At 39.0% G+C, this 19,903-nt stretch overlaps 3 protein-coding genes across 8 annotated transcripts; 2 read left to right on the forward strand and 1 right to left on the reverse strand.

Moving 5' to 3' along the window:
• Positions 1-194: 194 nt before the first annotated feature.
• prdx2 (peroxiredoxin 2) lies at positions 195-6,468 on the reverse strand. 2 transcript variants are annotated; one of them, XM_079864625.1, is made up of 6 exons: positions 6,388-6,468; positions 4,173-4,285; positions 3,856-4,009; positions 2,715-2,837; positions 2,141-2,271; positions 195-624 (listed from the first exon to the last, which is right to left on the reverse strand). In XM_079864625.1, exons 2-6 carry the CDS (start codon positions 4,273-4,275, stop codon positions 542-544), a joined length of 594 nt encoding a protein of 197 aa, XP_079720751.1. In that variant the 5' UTR covers positions 4,276-4,285; positions 6,388-6,468; the 3' UTR covers positions 195-541. The 2 variants fall into 2 exon arrangements, with proteins under 2 accessions (XP_079720751.1, XP_079720750.1); XM_079864624.1 differs by having other exon boundaries at positions 6,352-6,463.
• rnaseh2a (ribonuclease H2, subunit A) lies at positions 5,867-10,546 on the forward strand (the record flags this gene model as incomplete). Of its 5 annotated transcripts, none has more annotated exons than XM_079864621.1 (9): positions 5,867-5,941; positions 7,704-7,832; positions 7,908-7,979; positions 8,062-8,188; positions 8,442-8,529; positions 9,137-9,274; positions 9,372-9,459; positions 9,960-10,083; positions 10,225-10,546. In XM_079864621.1, 9 exons carry the CDS (start codon positions 5,899-5,901, stop codon positions 10,382-10,384), a joined length of 969 nt encoding a protein of 322 aa, XP_079720747.1. In that variant the 3' UTR covers positions 10,385-10,546. The 5 variants fall into 5 exon arrangements, with proteins under 5 accessions (XP_079720747.1, XP_079720746.1, XP_079720745.1 ...); XM_079864620.1 differs by lacking the exon at positions 5,867-5,941 and adding an exon at positions 6,397-6,517; XM_079864619.1 differs by lacking the exon at positions 5,867-5,941 and adding an exon at positions 7,114-7,185.
• A 1,253-nt stretch (positions 10,547-11,799) lies between these two features.
• Positions 11,800-14,698, forward strand: snrpb2 (small nuclear ribonucleoprotein polypeptide B2). The gene is made up of 7 exons (XM_079850155.1): positions 11,800-11,860; positions 12,061-12,137; positions 12,233-12,405; positions 13,503-13,634; positions 13,753-13,794; positions 13,913-14,001; positions 14,320-14,698. Exons 2-7 carry the CDS (start codon positions 12,074-12,076, stop codon positions 14,477-14,479), a joined length of 660 nt encoding a protein of 219 aa, XP_079706281.1. The 5' UTR covers positions 11,800-11,860; positions 12,061-12,073; the 3' UTR covers positions 14,480-14,698.
• The last annotated feature ends 5,205 nt before the right edge of the window (positions 14,699-19,903 follow it).

The following is a 19,903-nucleotide window of genomic DNA, read 5'->3' on the forward strand; positions in this document are numbered from 1 at the left end:
TCAACCAGATTGTTCATATTTAGTGAAAACTCATGAGCCATGAAGCCGTTAACATCTCCCTTATTAAGTTGGGAATACTTTTCTGGGTGGGTGAACCTAGTCAAAGTAAAAAAAAAAAAAAAAAAAGATCGTTTCTTAATGAACCTGGAACATATCAACAACTGAGTTATTTTGGTCAAACAAGACAACTGCAATGTTACTCAATAACAGCCTTTTATTTGACAAAGATACTGATGAATAACCAAAATTGTTAAACAACTTGTGACAATTCAAAATGAATCAAATGTTCACTAAGTACTAAATATGTAATACCGATTTACTAGAGCTGCAAACAAACTACAGACACTTCAGTGCACGAGGGACGCTGACTGGAACAGCGTCTTCAGACAGTGGAAAGAAAGAAATCAGTCTATCAAGCGCATTTAAACACCAAAGAGTTTGTTACGTCGGCTAAGACAACTTTTCAAGAAATCTCAGGCTAAATTTAAGTGCACTAACACCCCACTGAATGGGGGAGATCTGGGGGAATACGGCAGGACTGTTACTGCTTGGAGAAGAACTCCTTGCTCTTCTGCACATCTGGAACAATAGTGTCACTTCCTGGTTTCCATCCAGCAGGACAAACTACGGAGAACAGACAGACATGTTATTTAAAATTATAAATCAACAGCATGTAACAGATACTGGTGTGTGTGTGTGTGTGTGTGTTATATTATTTATTTATATTTATATTTATTTATATATATATATATATATATATATATATATATATATATATATATATATATATATATATATATATATATATATATATATATATATATATATATATATACACACACACACACACAAAACCTGAACAACTGTAATGTCTATTTATCTCTATATCTATCTATCTCTATATATACATATATACAGTGCTATGCATAAGTTTAGACACCCATGCTAAAGTTGACTAAAAAGAGGAATAAAAAATCATCTTTTGGAAATTGAACTTAATGCCTTAATTAAAAAAATGTGGAAAAATCCAACCTTTAAGGACACCAATTTTCTTTGTGAATGAATAATGTATCGTAAATAAATAAATGTTCTTCCTTAAAATACAGGGTGCATAAGTTTGGACACCCCTATGTTAAATTCCCATAGAGGCAGGCAGATTTTTATTTTTAAAGGCCAGTTACTTCATGGATCCAGGATACTATGCATCCTGATAAAGTTCCCTTGGCCTTTGGAGTTAAAATAGCCCCACATCATCACATAGCCTTCACCATACCTAGAGATTGGCATGGAGTACTTTCCATAAGATCATCTCTCAATGCAAATCAAACCAGCTATTAGGCTATCTGAAATAAAACCATGCCAATCTCTAGGTATGGTGAAGGCTATGTGATGATGTGGGGCTATTTTAATTCCAAAGGCCAAGGGAACTTTATCAGGATGCATAGTATCCTAAAAAAAATAATTAAAAAAAATACTTAAAAATAAAAATCTGCCTGCCTCTATGGGAATTTAACATAGGGGTGTACTCACTTATGCACCATGTATTTTAAGGAAGAACATTTATTTATTTACGATACATTATTCATTCACAAAGAAAATTGGTGTCCTTAAAGGTTGGATTTTTCCTAATTTTTTAAATTAAGGCATTAAGTTCAATTTCCAAAAGATGATTTTTTTATTCCTCTTTTTAGTCAACTTTAGCATGGGTGTCTAAACTTATGCATAGCACTGTATATAATATATATATATAAAACCTGAACAACTGTAATGTGACTAAGTTACCCAACACCTCTACATATAGGCTGTCACTCTCTTATTACGTTTCCTGAGATCACTTGTGATCAGATTTCACTGTTACTGCATGATGAAGCGCAAAAACAAAAATAAAAACAAAACAAAAACGTGTGTAGATATCAATCATTCACACCAAAGATGTTCTGTGAGGTTTTGTACACGTAACACCATCATCTTGGAGGGTATAACGGTGTTATTAGAGTACACGGTTCTTTGTTGGCATCAAGACGCATGCGTTTACACTACATATACATGTTTCTGACTATCTCCAAATGCGTTTACACATGCTGTCCCAGTCAAGATGTCCAGAGACAGGACATTGAGAAAGAGCAGCCGTCTCTCTCACCTTCTCCATATTTGTCAGTGTGCTGGAAGGCCTGCACCAGTCTCAGCGTCTCGTCCACAGAGCGACCCACCGGCAGGTCATTGATGGTGATCTGCCTCAAGATGCCTTTATCGTCAATCACAAACAGACCTCTGAGAGAGCAGGACGAGAGCGAGAGAACTTACTGTTTGTTCAGCAATCTCTTCTGTTCACAGTAATATCTGTACGATGGCTGTTAAACTAGTTTCCTAGTAACTAGTAACATATACATACTAGTAACTATATATACAGAATAAAACATTTTTGTCTTTTTAATAATTGGTGGTAATCAACACAGTGCCAATTGCTGCTAGTTGAACTTAACTTTGAACAGTGATTTTAAAATCAACAACCGAACATATTCTATAAAATTCCTAGGAGCAATAAAAGCATTTTAGCGGTTACGTTTTTTTTAAGGGTTGTTCTGTACCATGTCCACACTGCGGTACACGTGTACGTTATCAAGCGCACTTGATCATTATCTCCTGTGGCAATCATGCACTGCAAGCGAGAGAGGAAAGAAGCTGTAGATTAACATTAGCAGGACATCACAGACCTGTAGGCGATGCCCTCCTCCTCTTTCAGAACGCCGTAATCCCGGGAGATGGACTGAGTCAGGTCAGCCACCAGAGGGATGTTCATGGAGCCGAGTCCACCCTGCTTCCTGGGGGTGTTGATCCTATCAGGAGCCAAGTCACAACAGGGATGAGATTTCATTTAAAACATTTCATTATTTTTTTTCCCCCCCTTTCCTTTAAAGCTTCTATGGCTGTGTTCATGACGAGAGCCAGGTATAGTTATTCAAAAATAAAACTTCAGATGTTTAAGATTAATTTTTCCTAAAAACCTTAAAACTAAGTCTGGATTTACTTGGTTAAAAACCCTTTTCAAAAGTATCAACAGAATAAAACCATTTTCTCAAAGGGGTAGAAGTATTACAGTCCAGCAAAATATGTTTAATGGACAGTGGATTCCAACAAGATAAAAAAAAAAAATATATATATATATATATATATATATATATGTGCAAGTCTTAAGTGTCCTATACGGCAGAACGTTTAATTCACTGGATTATTTACAGATAAATAAAACATTACCACATGGTTATTTTAAATTTAAACTATTTAGTTTACCATTCAAAATTGTATGTACGTGTGTGTGTGTATATATTTTTTTATATATAGAAAACTCTGGGGTTTTCCAGACAAAAAAAACCCTATAATTATTTGATCTATTTCATTTATTCCAGTTAGCACAAAGAATAATGCTCTCGATAAAAAGGTCAAGATGCCTTCAAATGGAAGTTTCTCGAAGTAATAAAGCGCTACACCCTTCCTTTATCTGCGCCTCTCTATCACACTACAGCAGCTCTTATCAATGACAGGCTGGTCAGAAGCACGTTAGATAACCAATAACTGGGTGAAGCCATAGAAAGGCCACGGAGAAGCACGTTCACCAGCAGGAGAAAACTCAACACTGAAATCTAATGCTGCCATTGAGCGATAATAAATTACTTATTAAAATCATGAAATAACTGCTAAATAAATAAATAAATAAAGGTGCTTGATATTTTTACACCATTTTAACGATATTCAGTATACATGTTTCTTGATATGCATGCATTTGCTCTGAAGTGACCATTAAGCCCCTCCGATGTGGAAGATGTGGGAATAAACGCAGCCGACAGGATCCCTCACCATGCCAGATGGCTGAAATGAGAGTCGGTGGAGGCAGCGATGAGCTCACAGCCGATTTTACGAAACTCGGCAGCCCGTTCGCTGAACGCGATGATCTCAGTGGGACACACGAAGGTGAAATCAAGCGGATAGAAGAACAACACGACATATTTCCCTAGAGAAGGAATGAGAATCAGGATGAAGTGACAAACAGGTTACACCCGAAAAACAGTTCCATTAGAAACAGGCAGTGTTTGATGCCTCATATCATGATGAAATGGAAAGCAAAGGTAGTTTAGAAGGAACAAAACACCAAGTGTGGAGCGTTTGCGGCTCACCTCTGTAGTCGGAGAGCTGAACGTCTTTAAACTGTCCGTCTACCACAGCTGTGGCCTTGAACTGAGGAGCAGGTTGACCGATCTTAGCGTTTCCAGCAGACATGATGAAGACACTGGTGACAAAAGAAGAGCTTTATGGCACTGCCGCTGCTTTAGGGTTTGGTCACCAAAATTATTACTATTATTGCTACTACTATCATCACACTTTTTATTACAAACTAAAAACTTTTAAAAATATAACAATGTTTCTAATAAATAATTTGATCGCATAGGCAAGATTAAATAGCAAATTGACTAGACAGTTTAAACAAAGTCAGAAGATGAAATAGTCTTTTCTTTCTATTTGTAATGTGTATCCGAGTGAAACGGCTTCCGAAAACCAAATTTAGGACGTTCCCTTGTCTATTGGGAACTGACTGGATCACTGTGGTTTGCTATTGGTGGATCTCATGTGAGTGACAGGTCGCCCTCCCTCAAGCCAGTAGATGCAGCAGAGAATTAAAATAATTATGCGCACAGATCAATAATTTAATACAATACATACTGCAATATTCCATGAAAAACAAGAATTGTCTATTTTGATTTCATGGTGACTTTAAAGGAGTAGTTCACCCAAAAATTATCCCATAATTTACTCACCCTTCAGTCATCCTAGGCATATATGACTTTCTTCATTCAACCGAACACAATCGGAGTTACAAAAGAAATATCCTGGCTCTTCCAGGGAATGAATAGTGTAACTATTAGAGATTTTTAAGCCCCAAAAAGTGCATCCATCCATTATAAAATTAACCCATACGGCTCCAGTGAGTTAATAAAGTGAAGCGATGCGGTTTTGTAAGAAAAATATCCATACTTATAACTTTATAAACTATAATCATTGGCTTCCGGTAACAGTCGTACGCGATACTATTTCCAGTGGAAGAGTGACCTCTGACCCAATGATTATTATATTAGACAAGGATATTTTTCTTACAAAAACACATCGCTTCAGAAGGCCTTTATTAACCCCCCAGAGCCGTATAGAGCACTTTTATGATGGATGCATGTGCGATTTAAAATCTAAGGTGCCATTCAGAATAGCCAGGATACTTTTTAATATAACTCCAATTGTGTTTGACAGAAAGAAGAAAGTCATATACACCTAGGATGACTTGAGGGTGAAACAATTATGGGATAATTTTCATTTTTGCGAGAAATATCCCCTTTAATCTGTCGAAATTCTGCACGCTTTTTTAAAAGTTACAAAAAAATAAATAATATAATAGCATTATAAGTACTAAAATTATAAGTGAACAACATTTAGCTTGTAATCTAACACAAATCATCAAGACGAGTAACTTTTCGTTTTTGAAACGCAAAGAATCAATGCATAAAGCACTCAAAGCTTGCAGTGGATCACACGCTGCTGGTCACATGACAGTCAGTTGTTCTGAACAATGGCCTTTTGAGAAACTAAACTCGACCTTTCATCGTCTCCAGATCAAATGCATGAGCGTTTTAGTCATTTCTACCGTTAAAACATGGACTTTACGCGCGTTTAATAAAGCATACTTGGCTCAGAGGTCGACTACACGCCGCACATTGGGCCCTGTAAGCTCTGATAGCGCCTGACAGCTCAGTATCTCTGCAAAAAGCTGATAATATCGAACCCATAGCAAATACACAAATGAGTCAACGACCCCCGGAGACTTTGACCTGAAAACTGCCAGGAGAAAGACAAGAAATGGCCGAGACAAGTGCGCAAATAAAAGTCTTTGCCATAATTGGTAAGAGGTTTGTTCACTCACAATAGTGACTGGAAACGTGGGAAGAGATTAAATGCATATGAAGCATGCATGATAAAGTCGAGTTAAAACGAGTAATATGTTCAGAGAGTTATTTAGCTGCTTAGCCACGCGAGCTAAACCAGACCAGTGGGATGATATTACATAAAAGTAGCATTGCGCGAATCATAAAAGCTGCAATATAACTCATATTCACAGTAAAGCCTCCTTCCCGCGATTAAAGGTTGAATGCGTGAAGGTATTTCAAGCAGTTGTTAAAATATTAACGTGCAAGAGCCGGCATTTTCCACGCGCTCTTTTGTTCAGTAACAATCAGCAAAACTATTAATTTAGCCTTTGTGCATGTGCATAAACGTTAGTATTGTTCTCAAAAGAGCGATATTAAAAATCACCTGTTTTGTACGAGGAAGCGAAAAGCGAAACCTCACCTTCTCTTGATGCACGAGCACAGGAAGAACAAGAACCGTCCGCGCGCGCGACCTGCTGCAAACCTATCGAGCGAGCGCGAGCTTAGGGTCCAGTTAAAGACAAGAGGGAGGGTCCATGTGCTTCAGTTCGGTAACTTCGGTTCCCCTCCTCCCTTTCTCTACTCTACTACAAACACTAACCACATTTTGCGTTTAGTTTTGAGATAGATTACAGATTGGAGAAGATTAGGACAAGATTTCAGAAAACATTACATTTAGATGTACATATATATATCAGAAAATGAAAAGTATATTCTAAATATATTCGTTATTTTAGCCAAGTTCTACATCCACAGCATGAGAACAAAAAGCACAAAAATCATGGATGTGTTTTGCCCATTGACTGTAAAAAAATTACTGATATTCTTTATTATGGACAATTTATCGCTATTAACGCCAATTTATTGCTCCACTCGCGGTTTATGTTTTTGTGTTATACATTTCAGCACTGACTTGAATATAAAACACTGATTTAGAGGGGAAATCTGGAAAATAAAATTGCCAAACGTTCTCTGAACTTCATTTCCCACAAACCACTGCGATTGAGAGATGTGGAGGAACACATTTAAACACGTTCGATGCACACTTTTAGAAATTAGATGTATTTTTGAATATGTTTCCGTGTGTGTAGTATTTATTTTATGAAGTAATAAGTACGTTTTGTCCATCAAATATTGTCGGTCAAAGGTCAAGCATTCAGACTCGCGCCAATTCTGTATTTCCGGGTGAGGCGCGCTGCACACACACAGGTTAGTGCAAGTTTGTTTATGCACCAACTTTCTCACATTGCGATTAAGCACATAGTGTTATTATGCATTTGAAAGACCCAGTTAGTTATTTGATAAGAGTTAATAAACAGCATGTTCTCTACGCTTATTTTTGTACCGTTTGGACTGCACTTTTTTTTGTATCATCTCGCAATATTGATCGATTTCAGTGATCAGTGCCTGTTATACATTATCTTATATGGGAAAAATAATACCTGTGTTGGAATTTAAGTAGGTGTTTGTATATACTTAGAAATAACTTGATTATTTGCATAATGGCAAAAAATAGGCTTTAAATTGAGTTGTTGTTAGCTTGAAGGTTATTTTAATGTTTTTCTTAACGTTCTTTTTTATTGTTTGTATTTTATTTATTCATTATTAGCTGTAATATTTATATTATTATTATTTATATTCATCCATTTAAATCAAAGCTTAAAATTCATGCCTATTATTCAACAATAAACTGTGATATATTCTCATGTTTTATTATTTTATCCACGGAACGATCAGACATGGATCTGAGTGATTTTGAGGCGGATAACTCCGTGAGCTGCCGTTTGTCCTCGTCCATCCCAGACGTGTGTAAGACGGAGGACTGCTGCCTGGGCATCGATGAGGCGGGCCGGGGACCTGTCCTGGGTGAGTGTCGTCTTCAGAGAAAGTCTCTTTGTTTAAATTGAAATTGGAGTTTACATTTGATGTACTGTGTTTCAGGACCCATGGTGTATGGGATATGCTTCTGCCCGGTATCCAGAAAAGAAGACCTGAAGAATATGAAAGTGGCCGGTTGGTTCGAGTTATTCGTCTGACGTTAGAGCAAATCTTGACAGAAGTTCGGATTGCTGCAGTATTTTTGTTGTGTATTTAGACTCAAAGACGCTGTCGGAGGCGGAGAGAGAGAAGCTGTTTCTGAAGCTCAACGAGGCCAAAGGTTTTGTAGGCTGGGCCCTTCAGGTCCTCTCGCCCAACACCATCTCCACCAGCATGCTGCAAAGGTACACACACACACATGATAACACTGCATGCACACTGAGTCCGAAATTTTTGTATACGTTTTTCGTATTCGTCAAACACCTCTCAAAACGCTTGCTACGGATGCGGAAAACGTAGAAAATCAATCCTGATCCGAATTTTTTTCCGTGTAGTCAGTGTGTAAATGTGATTGACACAACATGAGGTCAAGGACATTTTAAAGCTGGTAATTCTAGTCGGAAGAATCATTTTAACCTGTCGTCCTTTTGTTTTCAGAGCGAAATACAACCTGAATGCTCTGTCACATGATGCTGCGATCGGCCTGGTGCAGTACGCGCTGGACTGCGGGGTGCAGCTCAAAGAGGTACTTGGAACAAACCCACACCTGTATAGCCCCTTTCACACAGAGATTCCGGAAAATACACGGATAATGTGTCCGGGATCGTTTGATTTTGGTTCATTCACACTGCCAGTGATTTTCCGGAATCTTTGAGTGCGTTCACACACATCCCGTAAAGCAGTGATCTTAAACTCAATTCCTGGAGGGCCACAGCTCTGCACAGTTTTGCTCCAACCCTAATCAAACACACCTGATCCAGCTAATCAAGGTCTTCAGGATTACTAGAAACTTCCTTGCAGGTGTGAGTTGGAGCTAAACTGTGCAGAGCTGTGGCCCTCCAGGAATTGAGTTTGAGACCAATGCCGTAAAGACATGTGACGTCAGAATGTGATAACACTTACGGCATTGGTCCTGGCTTTTGTTCACACAGGGCGTGTTCCGGGACTGATCCCGGCAATGTTACTAGGTCCCCATCCCGGCATCAATCCCGGGACATGTTTGCGTTCACACAGAAGGCACTCTAGCAATTTTACGGCGATTTCCCGGGATCAACGCGCTGTGTGAAATGGGCTTATGATAGACAGCAGAAATGGTGATGATCCAATCACGAAGCCTCTTTCATTCCTCTCAGGTGTTTGTGGATACCGTGGGTCCCGCAGAGAAGTATCAGGACAAGCTCTCCCAGCGCTTCCCCGGGGTGGAGGTCACGGTGCGTCCCAAAGCTGACTCGCTCTTCCCCGTCGTCAGCGCCGCCAGCATCTGTGCCAAGGTAATCGCAAACCCTCACCGGTTTGCTAACAATGAAAGAAAGATTTATACACCTGATTGGATTTTTTGTACAGTCATTTCATTTGTACTCTTTGTAGGTGGCCAGAGACCATGCTGTCAAATCCTGGAAGTTTGCAGAAGATTTGGGTGACGTGGATGCAGATTACGGCTCGGGGTATCCTAATGGTCAGTAGATATCATCTGATTCCTTCCATTTGCAAATAAAATGAATGTTTCAATTAGTGGTAGACCGATAATTTGATCAAAAATAATACAGTAATAATGTGAAATATTATTGTAATTTAAAATAGCCTAAGTGTTTTCTATGTGAATATATTGTGAAATGTAATTTATTCCTGTGATCAAAGCTGAATTTTCAGCATCATTACTCCAGTCTTCAGTGTCACATGATCCTTCAGAAATCACTCTAATATGATGATTTGATGCTCAGGAAATATTTCTGATTATTATCGGTGTTGAAACCGGTTGTGTTGCTTCATATTTTTGTGGAAACCTTGATGCTTTTTTTTCAGGATTCTTTAATGAATAGAAAGTTCAAAAGAACAGCATTTATTTGAAACCAAAATCTTTAGTATCATTGTAAATGCCACCTTTTTTTATTGTGAATTTATTGCATCCTGGTTGAAGTTATAATTGATATCATGATATTGTGTGTGTGTGTTAAGATCCTAAAACTAAGAGCTGGTTGCTGAAGTACCTGGACCCAGTGTTTGGTTTCCCTCAGTTTGTGCGGTTCAGCTGGAGCACAGCGCAGACGCTCCTGGACAGTAAAGCTGCTGCTGTTCACTGGTGAGTCTGACAGCAGGGGGCGCTGCCTGCACTTACTCTGAAATACAAATAATGATATTTACAAGATTGCATCATACAAAAATATTTCTCTTTGAATAGGTTATGTACTTTGAATCAATTATTAAATGTGTTTATGTGTAGGGATGATGATGAGGAAGACGGAGAAAAAGCGGCTGCGCGTCAGAATAACACCTCCATGCTGTCCTATTTCAACCGCAGCAAGCCGTCCGAGCTCTCACACACACGAGACACACACCGCTTCTTCACTGAGCGCAAACTACAGAGCATCAACACACTCTGAACACACATACAGGCAGTCAGCGAGAGCAAAACACACATCTGTCCAACATGATATCACAAATAATGACCTGTGCACGAACCAGCCCAGCAACAGAATGTATTATAATGTCATGTGGTGTTTATTGTTCATTTACTGGATGTAAAATAAATGTGAATCTTTTTGAATGTGTCTCAGTTTTTTAAATAAGGTATCCATAGGTGGTACGAAATTCCATAGTCTTTAAATGAATATTCAGAGTCAGATATTAGTGATTATTCATTATTAAAAATCTGTTGCAAACTGCCTAGCAACCACTCAGAACATTTGTATTGAAGCATCTGTTAGGGTAGCCATTAGCCAAACATAAATGGTTGTTTAAAAGTTTTAAACTTGGGGTCCAAGCTATGAGACTACGGCCTGGTTTCACTGACGGGGTTTAGATTAAGCCAGGATTAGGCCTTAGTTCAATTAGGACATTTAAAGGAGAACTCCGGTCAATTTTAACATTGAGCTCATTTATTTTGTAAATTTGGAGTGCTGTCAGTACAGAGAACAACGACAAAAATCGGTGTTGCCTACACCGTGTTATCCTCTTTTTAAAATTTGCACCCTGTTGACTTAAGTGGGGCAAGTTTTAAACCTGCTTTTAGCCTCTTAACATCCTTGATGTGTCATTACAAGTGCACAGCCATGTGAGTGATTCCTTCAGAGTGAACACGGTGAATCTGACTGCAGTAGATGTGAAAGATATGAATAAAAATGATAATAATTCAGCCGATTGTCGAGTTCGCGCAGTTAGTTAGTTACCTATGATCACGCGTGTGAACTCGACAATCGACTACTGTGGACTTCGACCGAAGACAGGAAGTAAATACAGGTATGAGCGCTGGCCGAATTAACTTCACTTTTATTTATATCTTTCACATCTACTGCAGTCAGATTCACCGTGTTCACTCTGAAGGAATCACTCACATTGGCTGTGCACTTGTAATGACACATCAAGGATGTTAAGAGGCTAAAAGCAGGTTTAAAACTTGCCCCATTGAAGTCAACAGGGTGCAAATTTTAAAAAGAGGATAACACGGTGTAGGCAACACCGATTTTTGTCGTTGTTCTCTGTACTGACAGCACTCCAAATTTACAAAAAAATGAGCTCAATGTTAAAATTGACCGGAGTTCTCCTTTAAGCAGCTTTTATAAACGTGCATCTCGAGACAAAACAATGGCACTGACATAATTTAAAGATACATCAGTGCAAGTTGCTTTCAGTTAAAACAGCTCAAACATGCATTTTAGTCTGGGACTAGAGTAATTTAAGCCTTGTCTGTGAAACCGTGGGCAAATTTTTAGAAAAGCTACACACTCCGTGTTTGTGTGTTTAGCGCAGATGTTGTATCACTCCGCGACAACAGGAGGCGCAACAACCGGGAACCGTTTCACAACAATAAAGGAAAAGAAGAAGCGCAGCGGCAGTTTCCGCCTGAGTTCAGCAGTGTGGTGAGTTTGAGGCGATTCAATCACGTTTATTGTTATATTAGTGTTTAATAAATTACATTAATAATTTATCAGGTCAGCACTGTTATAAACACTAGTAGTTTAGACTAGTCGGAATACTAAATATAAGGTAATACGTGTGTTTTGTTTTTGTGTCGTTAGTTGCTCTCATTTAGTTGTCAATCTCTTTCTGTGTATTGCAGTGAAATTTTAATCATGGACATACGACCGAATCACACCATCTACATCAACAATGTTAACGATAAGATCAAGAAAGAAGGTAAATTAAAGAAGATCGTGACTTTGAGTGGATCATATGTTTCTGAGGACAGATTATCTGCAGTTCTGTGAGCCTTGTTTTCTTCTTTTCTACAGAGCTGAAGAGATCGCTGTACGCCTTATTCTCGCAGTTTGGCCAGATTATGGACATTGTTGCTCTGAAGACTTCGAAGATGAGGGGTCAGGCGTTTGTGATCTTTAAAGAGCTTTCTGCAGCCACCAATGCCCTCAGACAACTGCAGGGATTCCCCTTCTACAACAAACCCATGGTCAGTGGCACAGGCCTCAGTTTATCACATCACACCATTAACATTTCAGAAAACAATGAGTGAATTGGTCCACTTTAAGCTTCTGAACTATAATTAGATCCATCATCATAGAAAGAGAAGTGTTCGTGTGTATTCACGTACTCGACCTCTCAGGTCTTCTGCTTCTACGACTCTCGTTAAACCATCTGTACGTTTGGCTTCTATGGGATGTTGAGTCTTTACCTTAAGACATACGTAATAGTTCCAGGCTTTCAATTATTAAATCACGTCTTAAAACACATTTTTTTAGATTAGCCCATTCTGATTGATATTGTGTATTTGTACGGTGTCCTTGTGTGTCTTGAATGGCGCCCATAAATAAAATAAATTATAATTAAAGTAAAAACTGTAACCATTTACTCACACAGGCCCCGTTTACAGCTGGTATTAAGATGTGTTTTGGTCGATCGGATCACAAGTTGACGAGAGAGGCACGTTCCCGTTTTCACCTGGTGTTTTAATCCGTCTCTTTTGTCCACTTTCAACCACTTCTGTCCTGATTTCTTCGAGGAGAGGGTCTATGAGCGGGGAAATGTGGGGTTTTTTTCAGATCTTTCGATCTAATGTACAAAATAAGCTCTCGCAATTTACATGTGCATGATGGAAAAAAACGGAGAGCATCAGCTTTAGTTTCTGCTCTGACAGCCGTAAGATCACGCTGAGGGCGTGTTAGAAATCAGGAATGGAGAGAGAACATTGTGCCTGGTACGTTTTTCGTCTTCAAACCAAACTTGTGTCTCCAGTCGACCCAAGTTTGAATCTCTTCTGGCTAAACCGTTTCCCATGTTCAGACATTAGGTCAGTAGATAGAGAGAAGACGGTCTTTTGTGGCTGTTCGAACACATGAGCGTCTACACTAAGAAAGCAATCCGGTCTAAAGCGTTTTCAACGACCTCTGGAAGTTATCAAAAGTGGATAAGCTCGACTTTTCCGATCGACCAAATGCATCTTAATACCAGGTGTAAACAGGGCCCTATATGCTGTTAATAATATAAACTCAGTTCACATAGAAATGCTTTACACATTTCTCATTTGCTTACCTTCGCATGTACTTGTAGCGAATCCAGTATGCAAAAACAGACTCGGACCTGGTCTCTAAGATGAGAGGCACGTATGGAGATAAAGAAAAGAAGAAAGAGAAGAAAAAGAAAGCCCTGGAACAGGCGGCCAATCTCAACAAGAAACCAACGGTGAGTTGAAATGCATCATGTAATCAGAAAAGGACATTGGCCTCATTGGCTGTGAAAAGCATATTCAAAGAAAAACCAGATCAACTGAGCAAATCTTGCTTCTGCATTTTTCCTGCAGGGATCTGTAAACAACCAACCTCCTCCACCTGCCACAGTCCAGGTACGACACACTGATTACACACTGATTTTGTGATTAGATTTGAATTTTTTTGTATTTCTATAAAAATGAGTTATTTTATGTACCTGAAAATCCATTAAATGATTTTATATTGTTTTAGGTCCCTGACAACCCACCAAATTATATTCTGTTCCTGAATAATCTCCCAGAAGAAACCAACGAGATGATGCTCTCCATGTTATTCAACCAGTACGTTTCTTTTAAATCTAGTATACATTAGAGGAAAAACAAAGTAAATGTGTTAGTAATAAATGGCAATGTTCATTTCAATCTATATTTGCTGTGGTGTTATATTGGTACATGTATAGAATTTTATTGAGAACATATGAGAATTTTAATATTAAATATTCTTCTTTGTAGTGTGGAAGACAACACTCTTTTAAGCCGTGCAATGTTATGGCAAATGCATAAATATTGAGATGTTATACCATGTATTGACAAAAATCTGAAAATAGCTCTTCTCTGCTTGTTTACTCATCGGCTCCCTGTCATGTTCCACGTTTTCAGGTTTCCCGGGTTTAAAGAAGTGCGTCTGGTCCCCGGAAAGCATGACATTGCGTTTGTGGAGTTCGAGAGCGAGACTCAAGCCGGAGTCGCGAAAGACGCGCTACAGGGATTCAGAATTACAGCGACGTGTGCCATGAAGATCACTTACTCTAAAAAGTGACCCGGCTCGCACTCATTTCCCGGGAAATGCAGATTGTACTGGACTGTATCTGAGGCTTTATCAGTGGATCCTCGGTTCGGATTTGTGTTTGTCTTTTAAATCAGTCTAATCTTTTTTTAAAAACCTTTGTTCAGCGACTTTCAATTTTGAACATTATGATATTCCAGGACAGATTTTTATTTTGTATCGTAGACTAATAAAATTAGCCTGTAAAATAAATCTCAACTTGCCCTCCCAAATTATTGATGACGTTTTTGTTTTCTGCTTGATCTTAAAGGACCAGCTCACTCAAAAATAAAAAGGCATTATTTAGTGTGTGTTCACACTTGGCGTGTTTGGTTGGATTAAAGCGAACTCTGGTGCGATTGCTCTGTTAGTGCGGTTCATTTAAATAAGAGTGAACGCTGCCGTCTGAACCCTGATGCACTAAACAAGAGGAGAGAGAAGCTGAAAAGATGAGTCTCTGTCCGCTTCCAAACCAACTCTGGTGATGTTCAACTGAAATATGAACACGACACGGACCCCAGACATGTAAACCAATCAAAAACGGGAAGTGATGTGACCCTAAAAAGGACAGAATGCTCAAGCATACCTGTGTTTTCACGTCATAGTCGAGATGTTGCTCATCACAGTTCGACACAGGCGTCAGAAATGCGTCTCCTCACAACAGATCTGTGTTTGTGTGTGTGTGTGTGTGTGTGTGTGTGTGTGACGGAGGGATTCCTGATGCTGTTTTGACACATTTATAAGCTCTTCACGAGTTCTCAGCTGGTCAAAATACCTTCATATGTAGCTACGCACATACAGCGAGAGCATTTATCCCAGAATACAACATTGTTTTGGATGTTCGAGAAGTTCAGTTGCAAAATATGTTTCATTAAAGCCTTTTTTTTTTTTTGTATATTTAGGTTCGGTGTTAAAAATGACTAAACACAGGACTAAATGTTGTATTGTTTTCTTTTTTTGGTCCGAATCAAAAGAACAAAGAAAACCGAACTACGCGTGTGAACACCCATAATCACCCTCATGTTGTTCCAAACCATTTTCAGATGCACTGTTCCTTTAAATCATAACTATATGGTGTATATAACCTTAATTTGGACACAAGCTGACAGGTGCATCGATAACAGCAGCATGTTGTTGCACTGACTTATGAATACAACATTGACGTGAAAACTCTATGGTTACATGTCATGCACTGTTCTGCATTTTCATCAACTCTTCAACCCGAATGTGTTTTGTAGTTTAGAGATAAACATGTGTGTGTGTTTTGTTGTTGATATTTTAATTACAATGGATGTGCATTTTATTGTAGGCAAACTTGGGGAAACTATCACCAAGCAGCGGAGTGTACACACTAGAATAATCTAGCCATGTTAATATTTTAGCAGAGACTCATTTAAACAGCTGGGGATCTGACCACAGAGGTCACTGACATTTCCGAACATGCTGCTTTTAATATGTCATGATGAGAGGTTTGCATAATAATTGGCAAAAACAATCAAATTAGTCCCAGCACATAATGAGCTGTCCCTGAAGCACAATTTCATAGAATGACACAAAAACTCCATTAAAAGCTTTTTTTGAATGGAAAGAAACATATATTTCCCAAGAGATTTTTTAAAACCAGATCAATTTAATTGGGAAGCTTGAACTGTAAGAATAAGCTGTACTTTTGCTCTCCATCAGGAATATTAAGTCATGGTTTCAACACTTGTGCAGCAGCCAATGAAAGCAAAGACAAATATGAAATGGATTAAATCAGTTCCTCTCAAACAGAATCATTGCTCTCTAAAGTAAAGGAATATAGAGGCCAAGCAGTAAAAACAGATCTTAATTAAGTTCTTGCACAAAACAGCTCACTCATAATATGCCATTAAGCCTCTAGTGCTGGACACGTGGCAGTCAAAAATGATCTTTTTTATTAATTCAATGGAATAAAAAAGTACAATATTTTAGTTTGATAATATCTTCATTAAATATTTTAGGGGATTTTATGGGATATATGTGTTATAATCCATTTATTCACTTTTCGAGCATAGACCTGAAAAGGAAAAGTCGTAAATCTTAAATGCTTTGGAGCACATACTCAAGTTTGGTCTCTTTTTAAAGACGACACTTTTTAAAGTTTTAAGTTTTAAAAAAAATCAAGTTATAGAATTGTATGTTTATTTTATGAAATTTTTATATGAAATATATATTTTCCAAAACACATTTTACTCTTTAACTGTGAGAAAATCAAAGACGTAAATCTAAACAAGTTGTGTTCCAAATGTGAGGTTGATATCTCAAAAAATGAGCTTTCAGTAAGATTTTGTTTGGCCGCAGTACCAAACGTTTCCACTAGATGAAATTCGTCTAATTTTTGATCGCGAACAATACAAGTGTGATTATTTTTTCAGCACCATTTAACTTTTTCAAATCATATCAATGATATCAAATCATATCAAAGCAAGTTTCATACAACTCAGATGAAGTAAAAAATTAAACAAAATTTATATAGGTCAAAATTACAGAACAGCACAAGAGGGTTAAATAGTCATATTATAAAACTTACATCACTTTAAAATAATATTGTATGATCTACTGATGCCCAAGCAATCACCCAGAATACCCTTAAAACCACCTAGCAACCACTCGGAACATTCTTGCAACAGCCTAGACTGAAGGTCTGGACTCCATAGAAGCTTTCATTGGCCAAGGACCGCCCAGAAGCCACCTGGCTGACATGTGAAGCAACCAATCATGGTTTGTTTGTTCCATGTCAGGTTTAGGGGCGTGAAAATGTAACGTTGATGTCCCTACAATAACAGAACGGTGTGTAAAACTCGTATATTGGACGTATTTTAAAGAGTCTATGTCATGAACTTTACATACTTCACATACTTTTGAAAATCCAGCATTTAGTTGATCCTGGTAAGCGCTCAGTCACAGTCGTAACCACAACGGCGCTCTTCTTCCATGAGGGGGCTTGGCTTCACGACATCTTTGTTTCCAGGAGAATCGATAAAGAACACGACTTACACGTCTCCCAAATATCCTGTAGAATTCAGTCAGATGACGACTTCAAAACTCCTGAAGTGTTTCCAGTTGCATATGCAGGTGTGCCATACGCATCAGACGTTCAGCCAGCGGTCCGTGGGTGTGACGTCTGAGGTTGAGACAAGCAACAGCCTAACAACCAGAACACCCTAGCAAAGGTGCACAAAGGCCCTAGCAACCACCTAGGACACCCCTGCAACTGCCTAGAAACCACCTTGGAACAGCCTTGGTAACCACCCAGCACACTCTAGCAAACAACCACAAATGCCCAAGCAGCCAACCAAAGCACACTAGCAACGATATAGCAATGACATAACAACCACCCAAAACACCTTAGCAACCACATAGTAACCACTCAAAACACTAACTGAATCCAATGTCGTAGCAACCACCCAGAACTATCATAAAACTGCCTAGCAACCACTTGAAACACCCTTGAACAGCCTATAACCAGACCAGTCTTTCAAATGACTATACCACCTAAACCATAGGACACCCTTGCAACCCTTTAACAACCACCCAGGAAACGCCAGTAACAGACTAATAGACTAGCAACCAACCAGAACACCCATAAAACTGCCTAGCAACAAATTAGAATACCCTTGCAACACCCTAGCAACCAACCAGAACAACCATATAGCAATGTTACAGCAGCAACCACCCAGGGCACCCATTAGCAACCTAAAAATCGCACTAGTAACAGACTCTAATGGCCTAGCAACCACCTAGAATACCCTTGAAACTGCCTAGCAACCACCCAGAACTTCAAATGCCCAAGCAACCAACCAGAACGCCCTAGCAACCTTATAGCAATGTCATAGCAACCACCCAGAACACCTTGACAAACTAAAAACAACCTAGTAACAAACTGTAATGGCCTAGCAACCACCCAGAACCCCATTGATACTGCCTAGCAACCACCCAGAACACCTTAGCAAACTAAAAGCACCCTAGTAACAGTCAGTAGTGGCATAGCAACCATCCAGAACACCATTAAAACTGCCTAGCTACCACGCAGAACACCTTAGCAACCAAAAAACACCCTTGTAAAAGATTATAATGGCATAACAACCACCCAAAACACCATTGAAACTGCCAAGTAACACCCAGAACTACAAATGCCCTAGCAATCAGCCAGAACAACCTAGCAAACACATAGCAATACTATAGCAACCACCCAGAACACCTTAGCAAACTAAAAACACCAGAGTAACAGACTGTAATGGCCTAGCAACCACTCAGAACACCTTAGCAAACTAAAAATACCCTAGTAACAGACTATTTTGGTCTAGCAACCAACCAGAATACCCTGGAAACTGTCTAGCAACACCCAGAATTACAAATGCCCTAGCAAACAACCAGAACAACCTAGCAACAACATAGCAATGCTATAGCAACCACCCAGAACACCTTAACAACCTAAAAATACCCTAGTAAAATACTCTAATGGTCTAGCAACCAGCCAGAACACCCTTGAAACTGCCCAGCAACACCCATAATTACAAATGCCCTAGTAACCACCCAGAACAACCTAGCAACCACCCAGAACATCTTAACAACTTAAAAATAAACCCTAGAAACAGACTGTAATGGCCTAGCAACCAACCAGAACAACCTAGCAAACACATAGCAGTGCCATAGCAACCACCCAGAATACCTTAGCAAAGTAAAAAATACCATAGTAACAGACTGTAATGGCCTAGCAACCACCCAGAACACCCTTAAAACTGCCTAGCAACATCCAGAACTACAAATGCCCTAGCAGCCAACCAGAACACCGTAGCAACCTTGAAACACCCTGTCTATACAACTTTAAGTTTTCAAATGATTTAACATTTTATCAGACAAGGCTTTGTGAAGCCACAACAAAAACTCCTATTTCTGCATTAGTTTGTATTTGGGGTCAGTAAACTGTACTCAGTAAACTCAGTAAACGACAGTGATCTAACTGAGAAGACATCAGCTACACCGTCATCCTCGTTTACTCTCTAAACGAGCTGATGCCTCATCATCATGACAGCTTAATAATCTCTGTTCACACCGTCAGGTAGCCACACACAATCTGTGAAGTAACTCAAGCGTGCTGGACACTCAGACAGCGTGTTTGGAAAGGACTTTGGAGGCGTCCGCTGCTGCTGCTGCTATCAAACGAGTTCACCGGGTCTCTGATGCAGTGTAATGGAGGTAGGCCTACACAGCTGTTCACTAGAGCTGCATGATTCTGGATAAATTGATAATCACGATTCTTTTGTTTCAAACAGAGATCCCGATTTTTCCACGATTCTGAAGAGACAACTTAACAAAATAACGTGATTTACTGGAGGTTCTGACAAAATGATAATTTCAAAAATGTGAATTTAATTTGAAAGTTTTTTTGTTTTG

This window comes from Squalius cephalus (genome assembly GCF_949319135.1).
Source record: "Squalius cephalus genome assembly, chromosome: 2".
NCBI classification, from domain to species: domain Eukaryota; kingdom Metazoa; phylum Chordata; class Actinopteri; order Cypriniformes; family Leuciscidae; genus Squalius; species Squalius cephalus.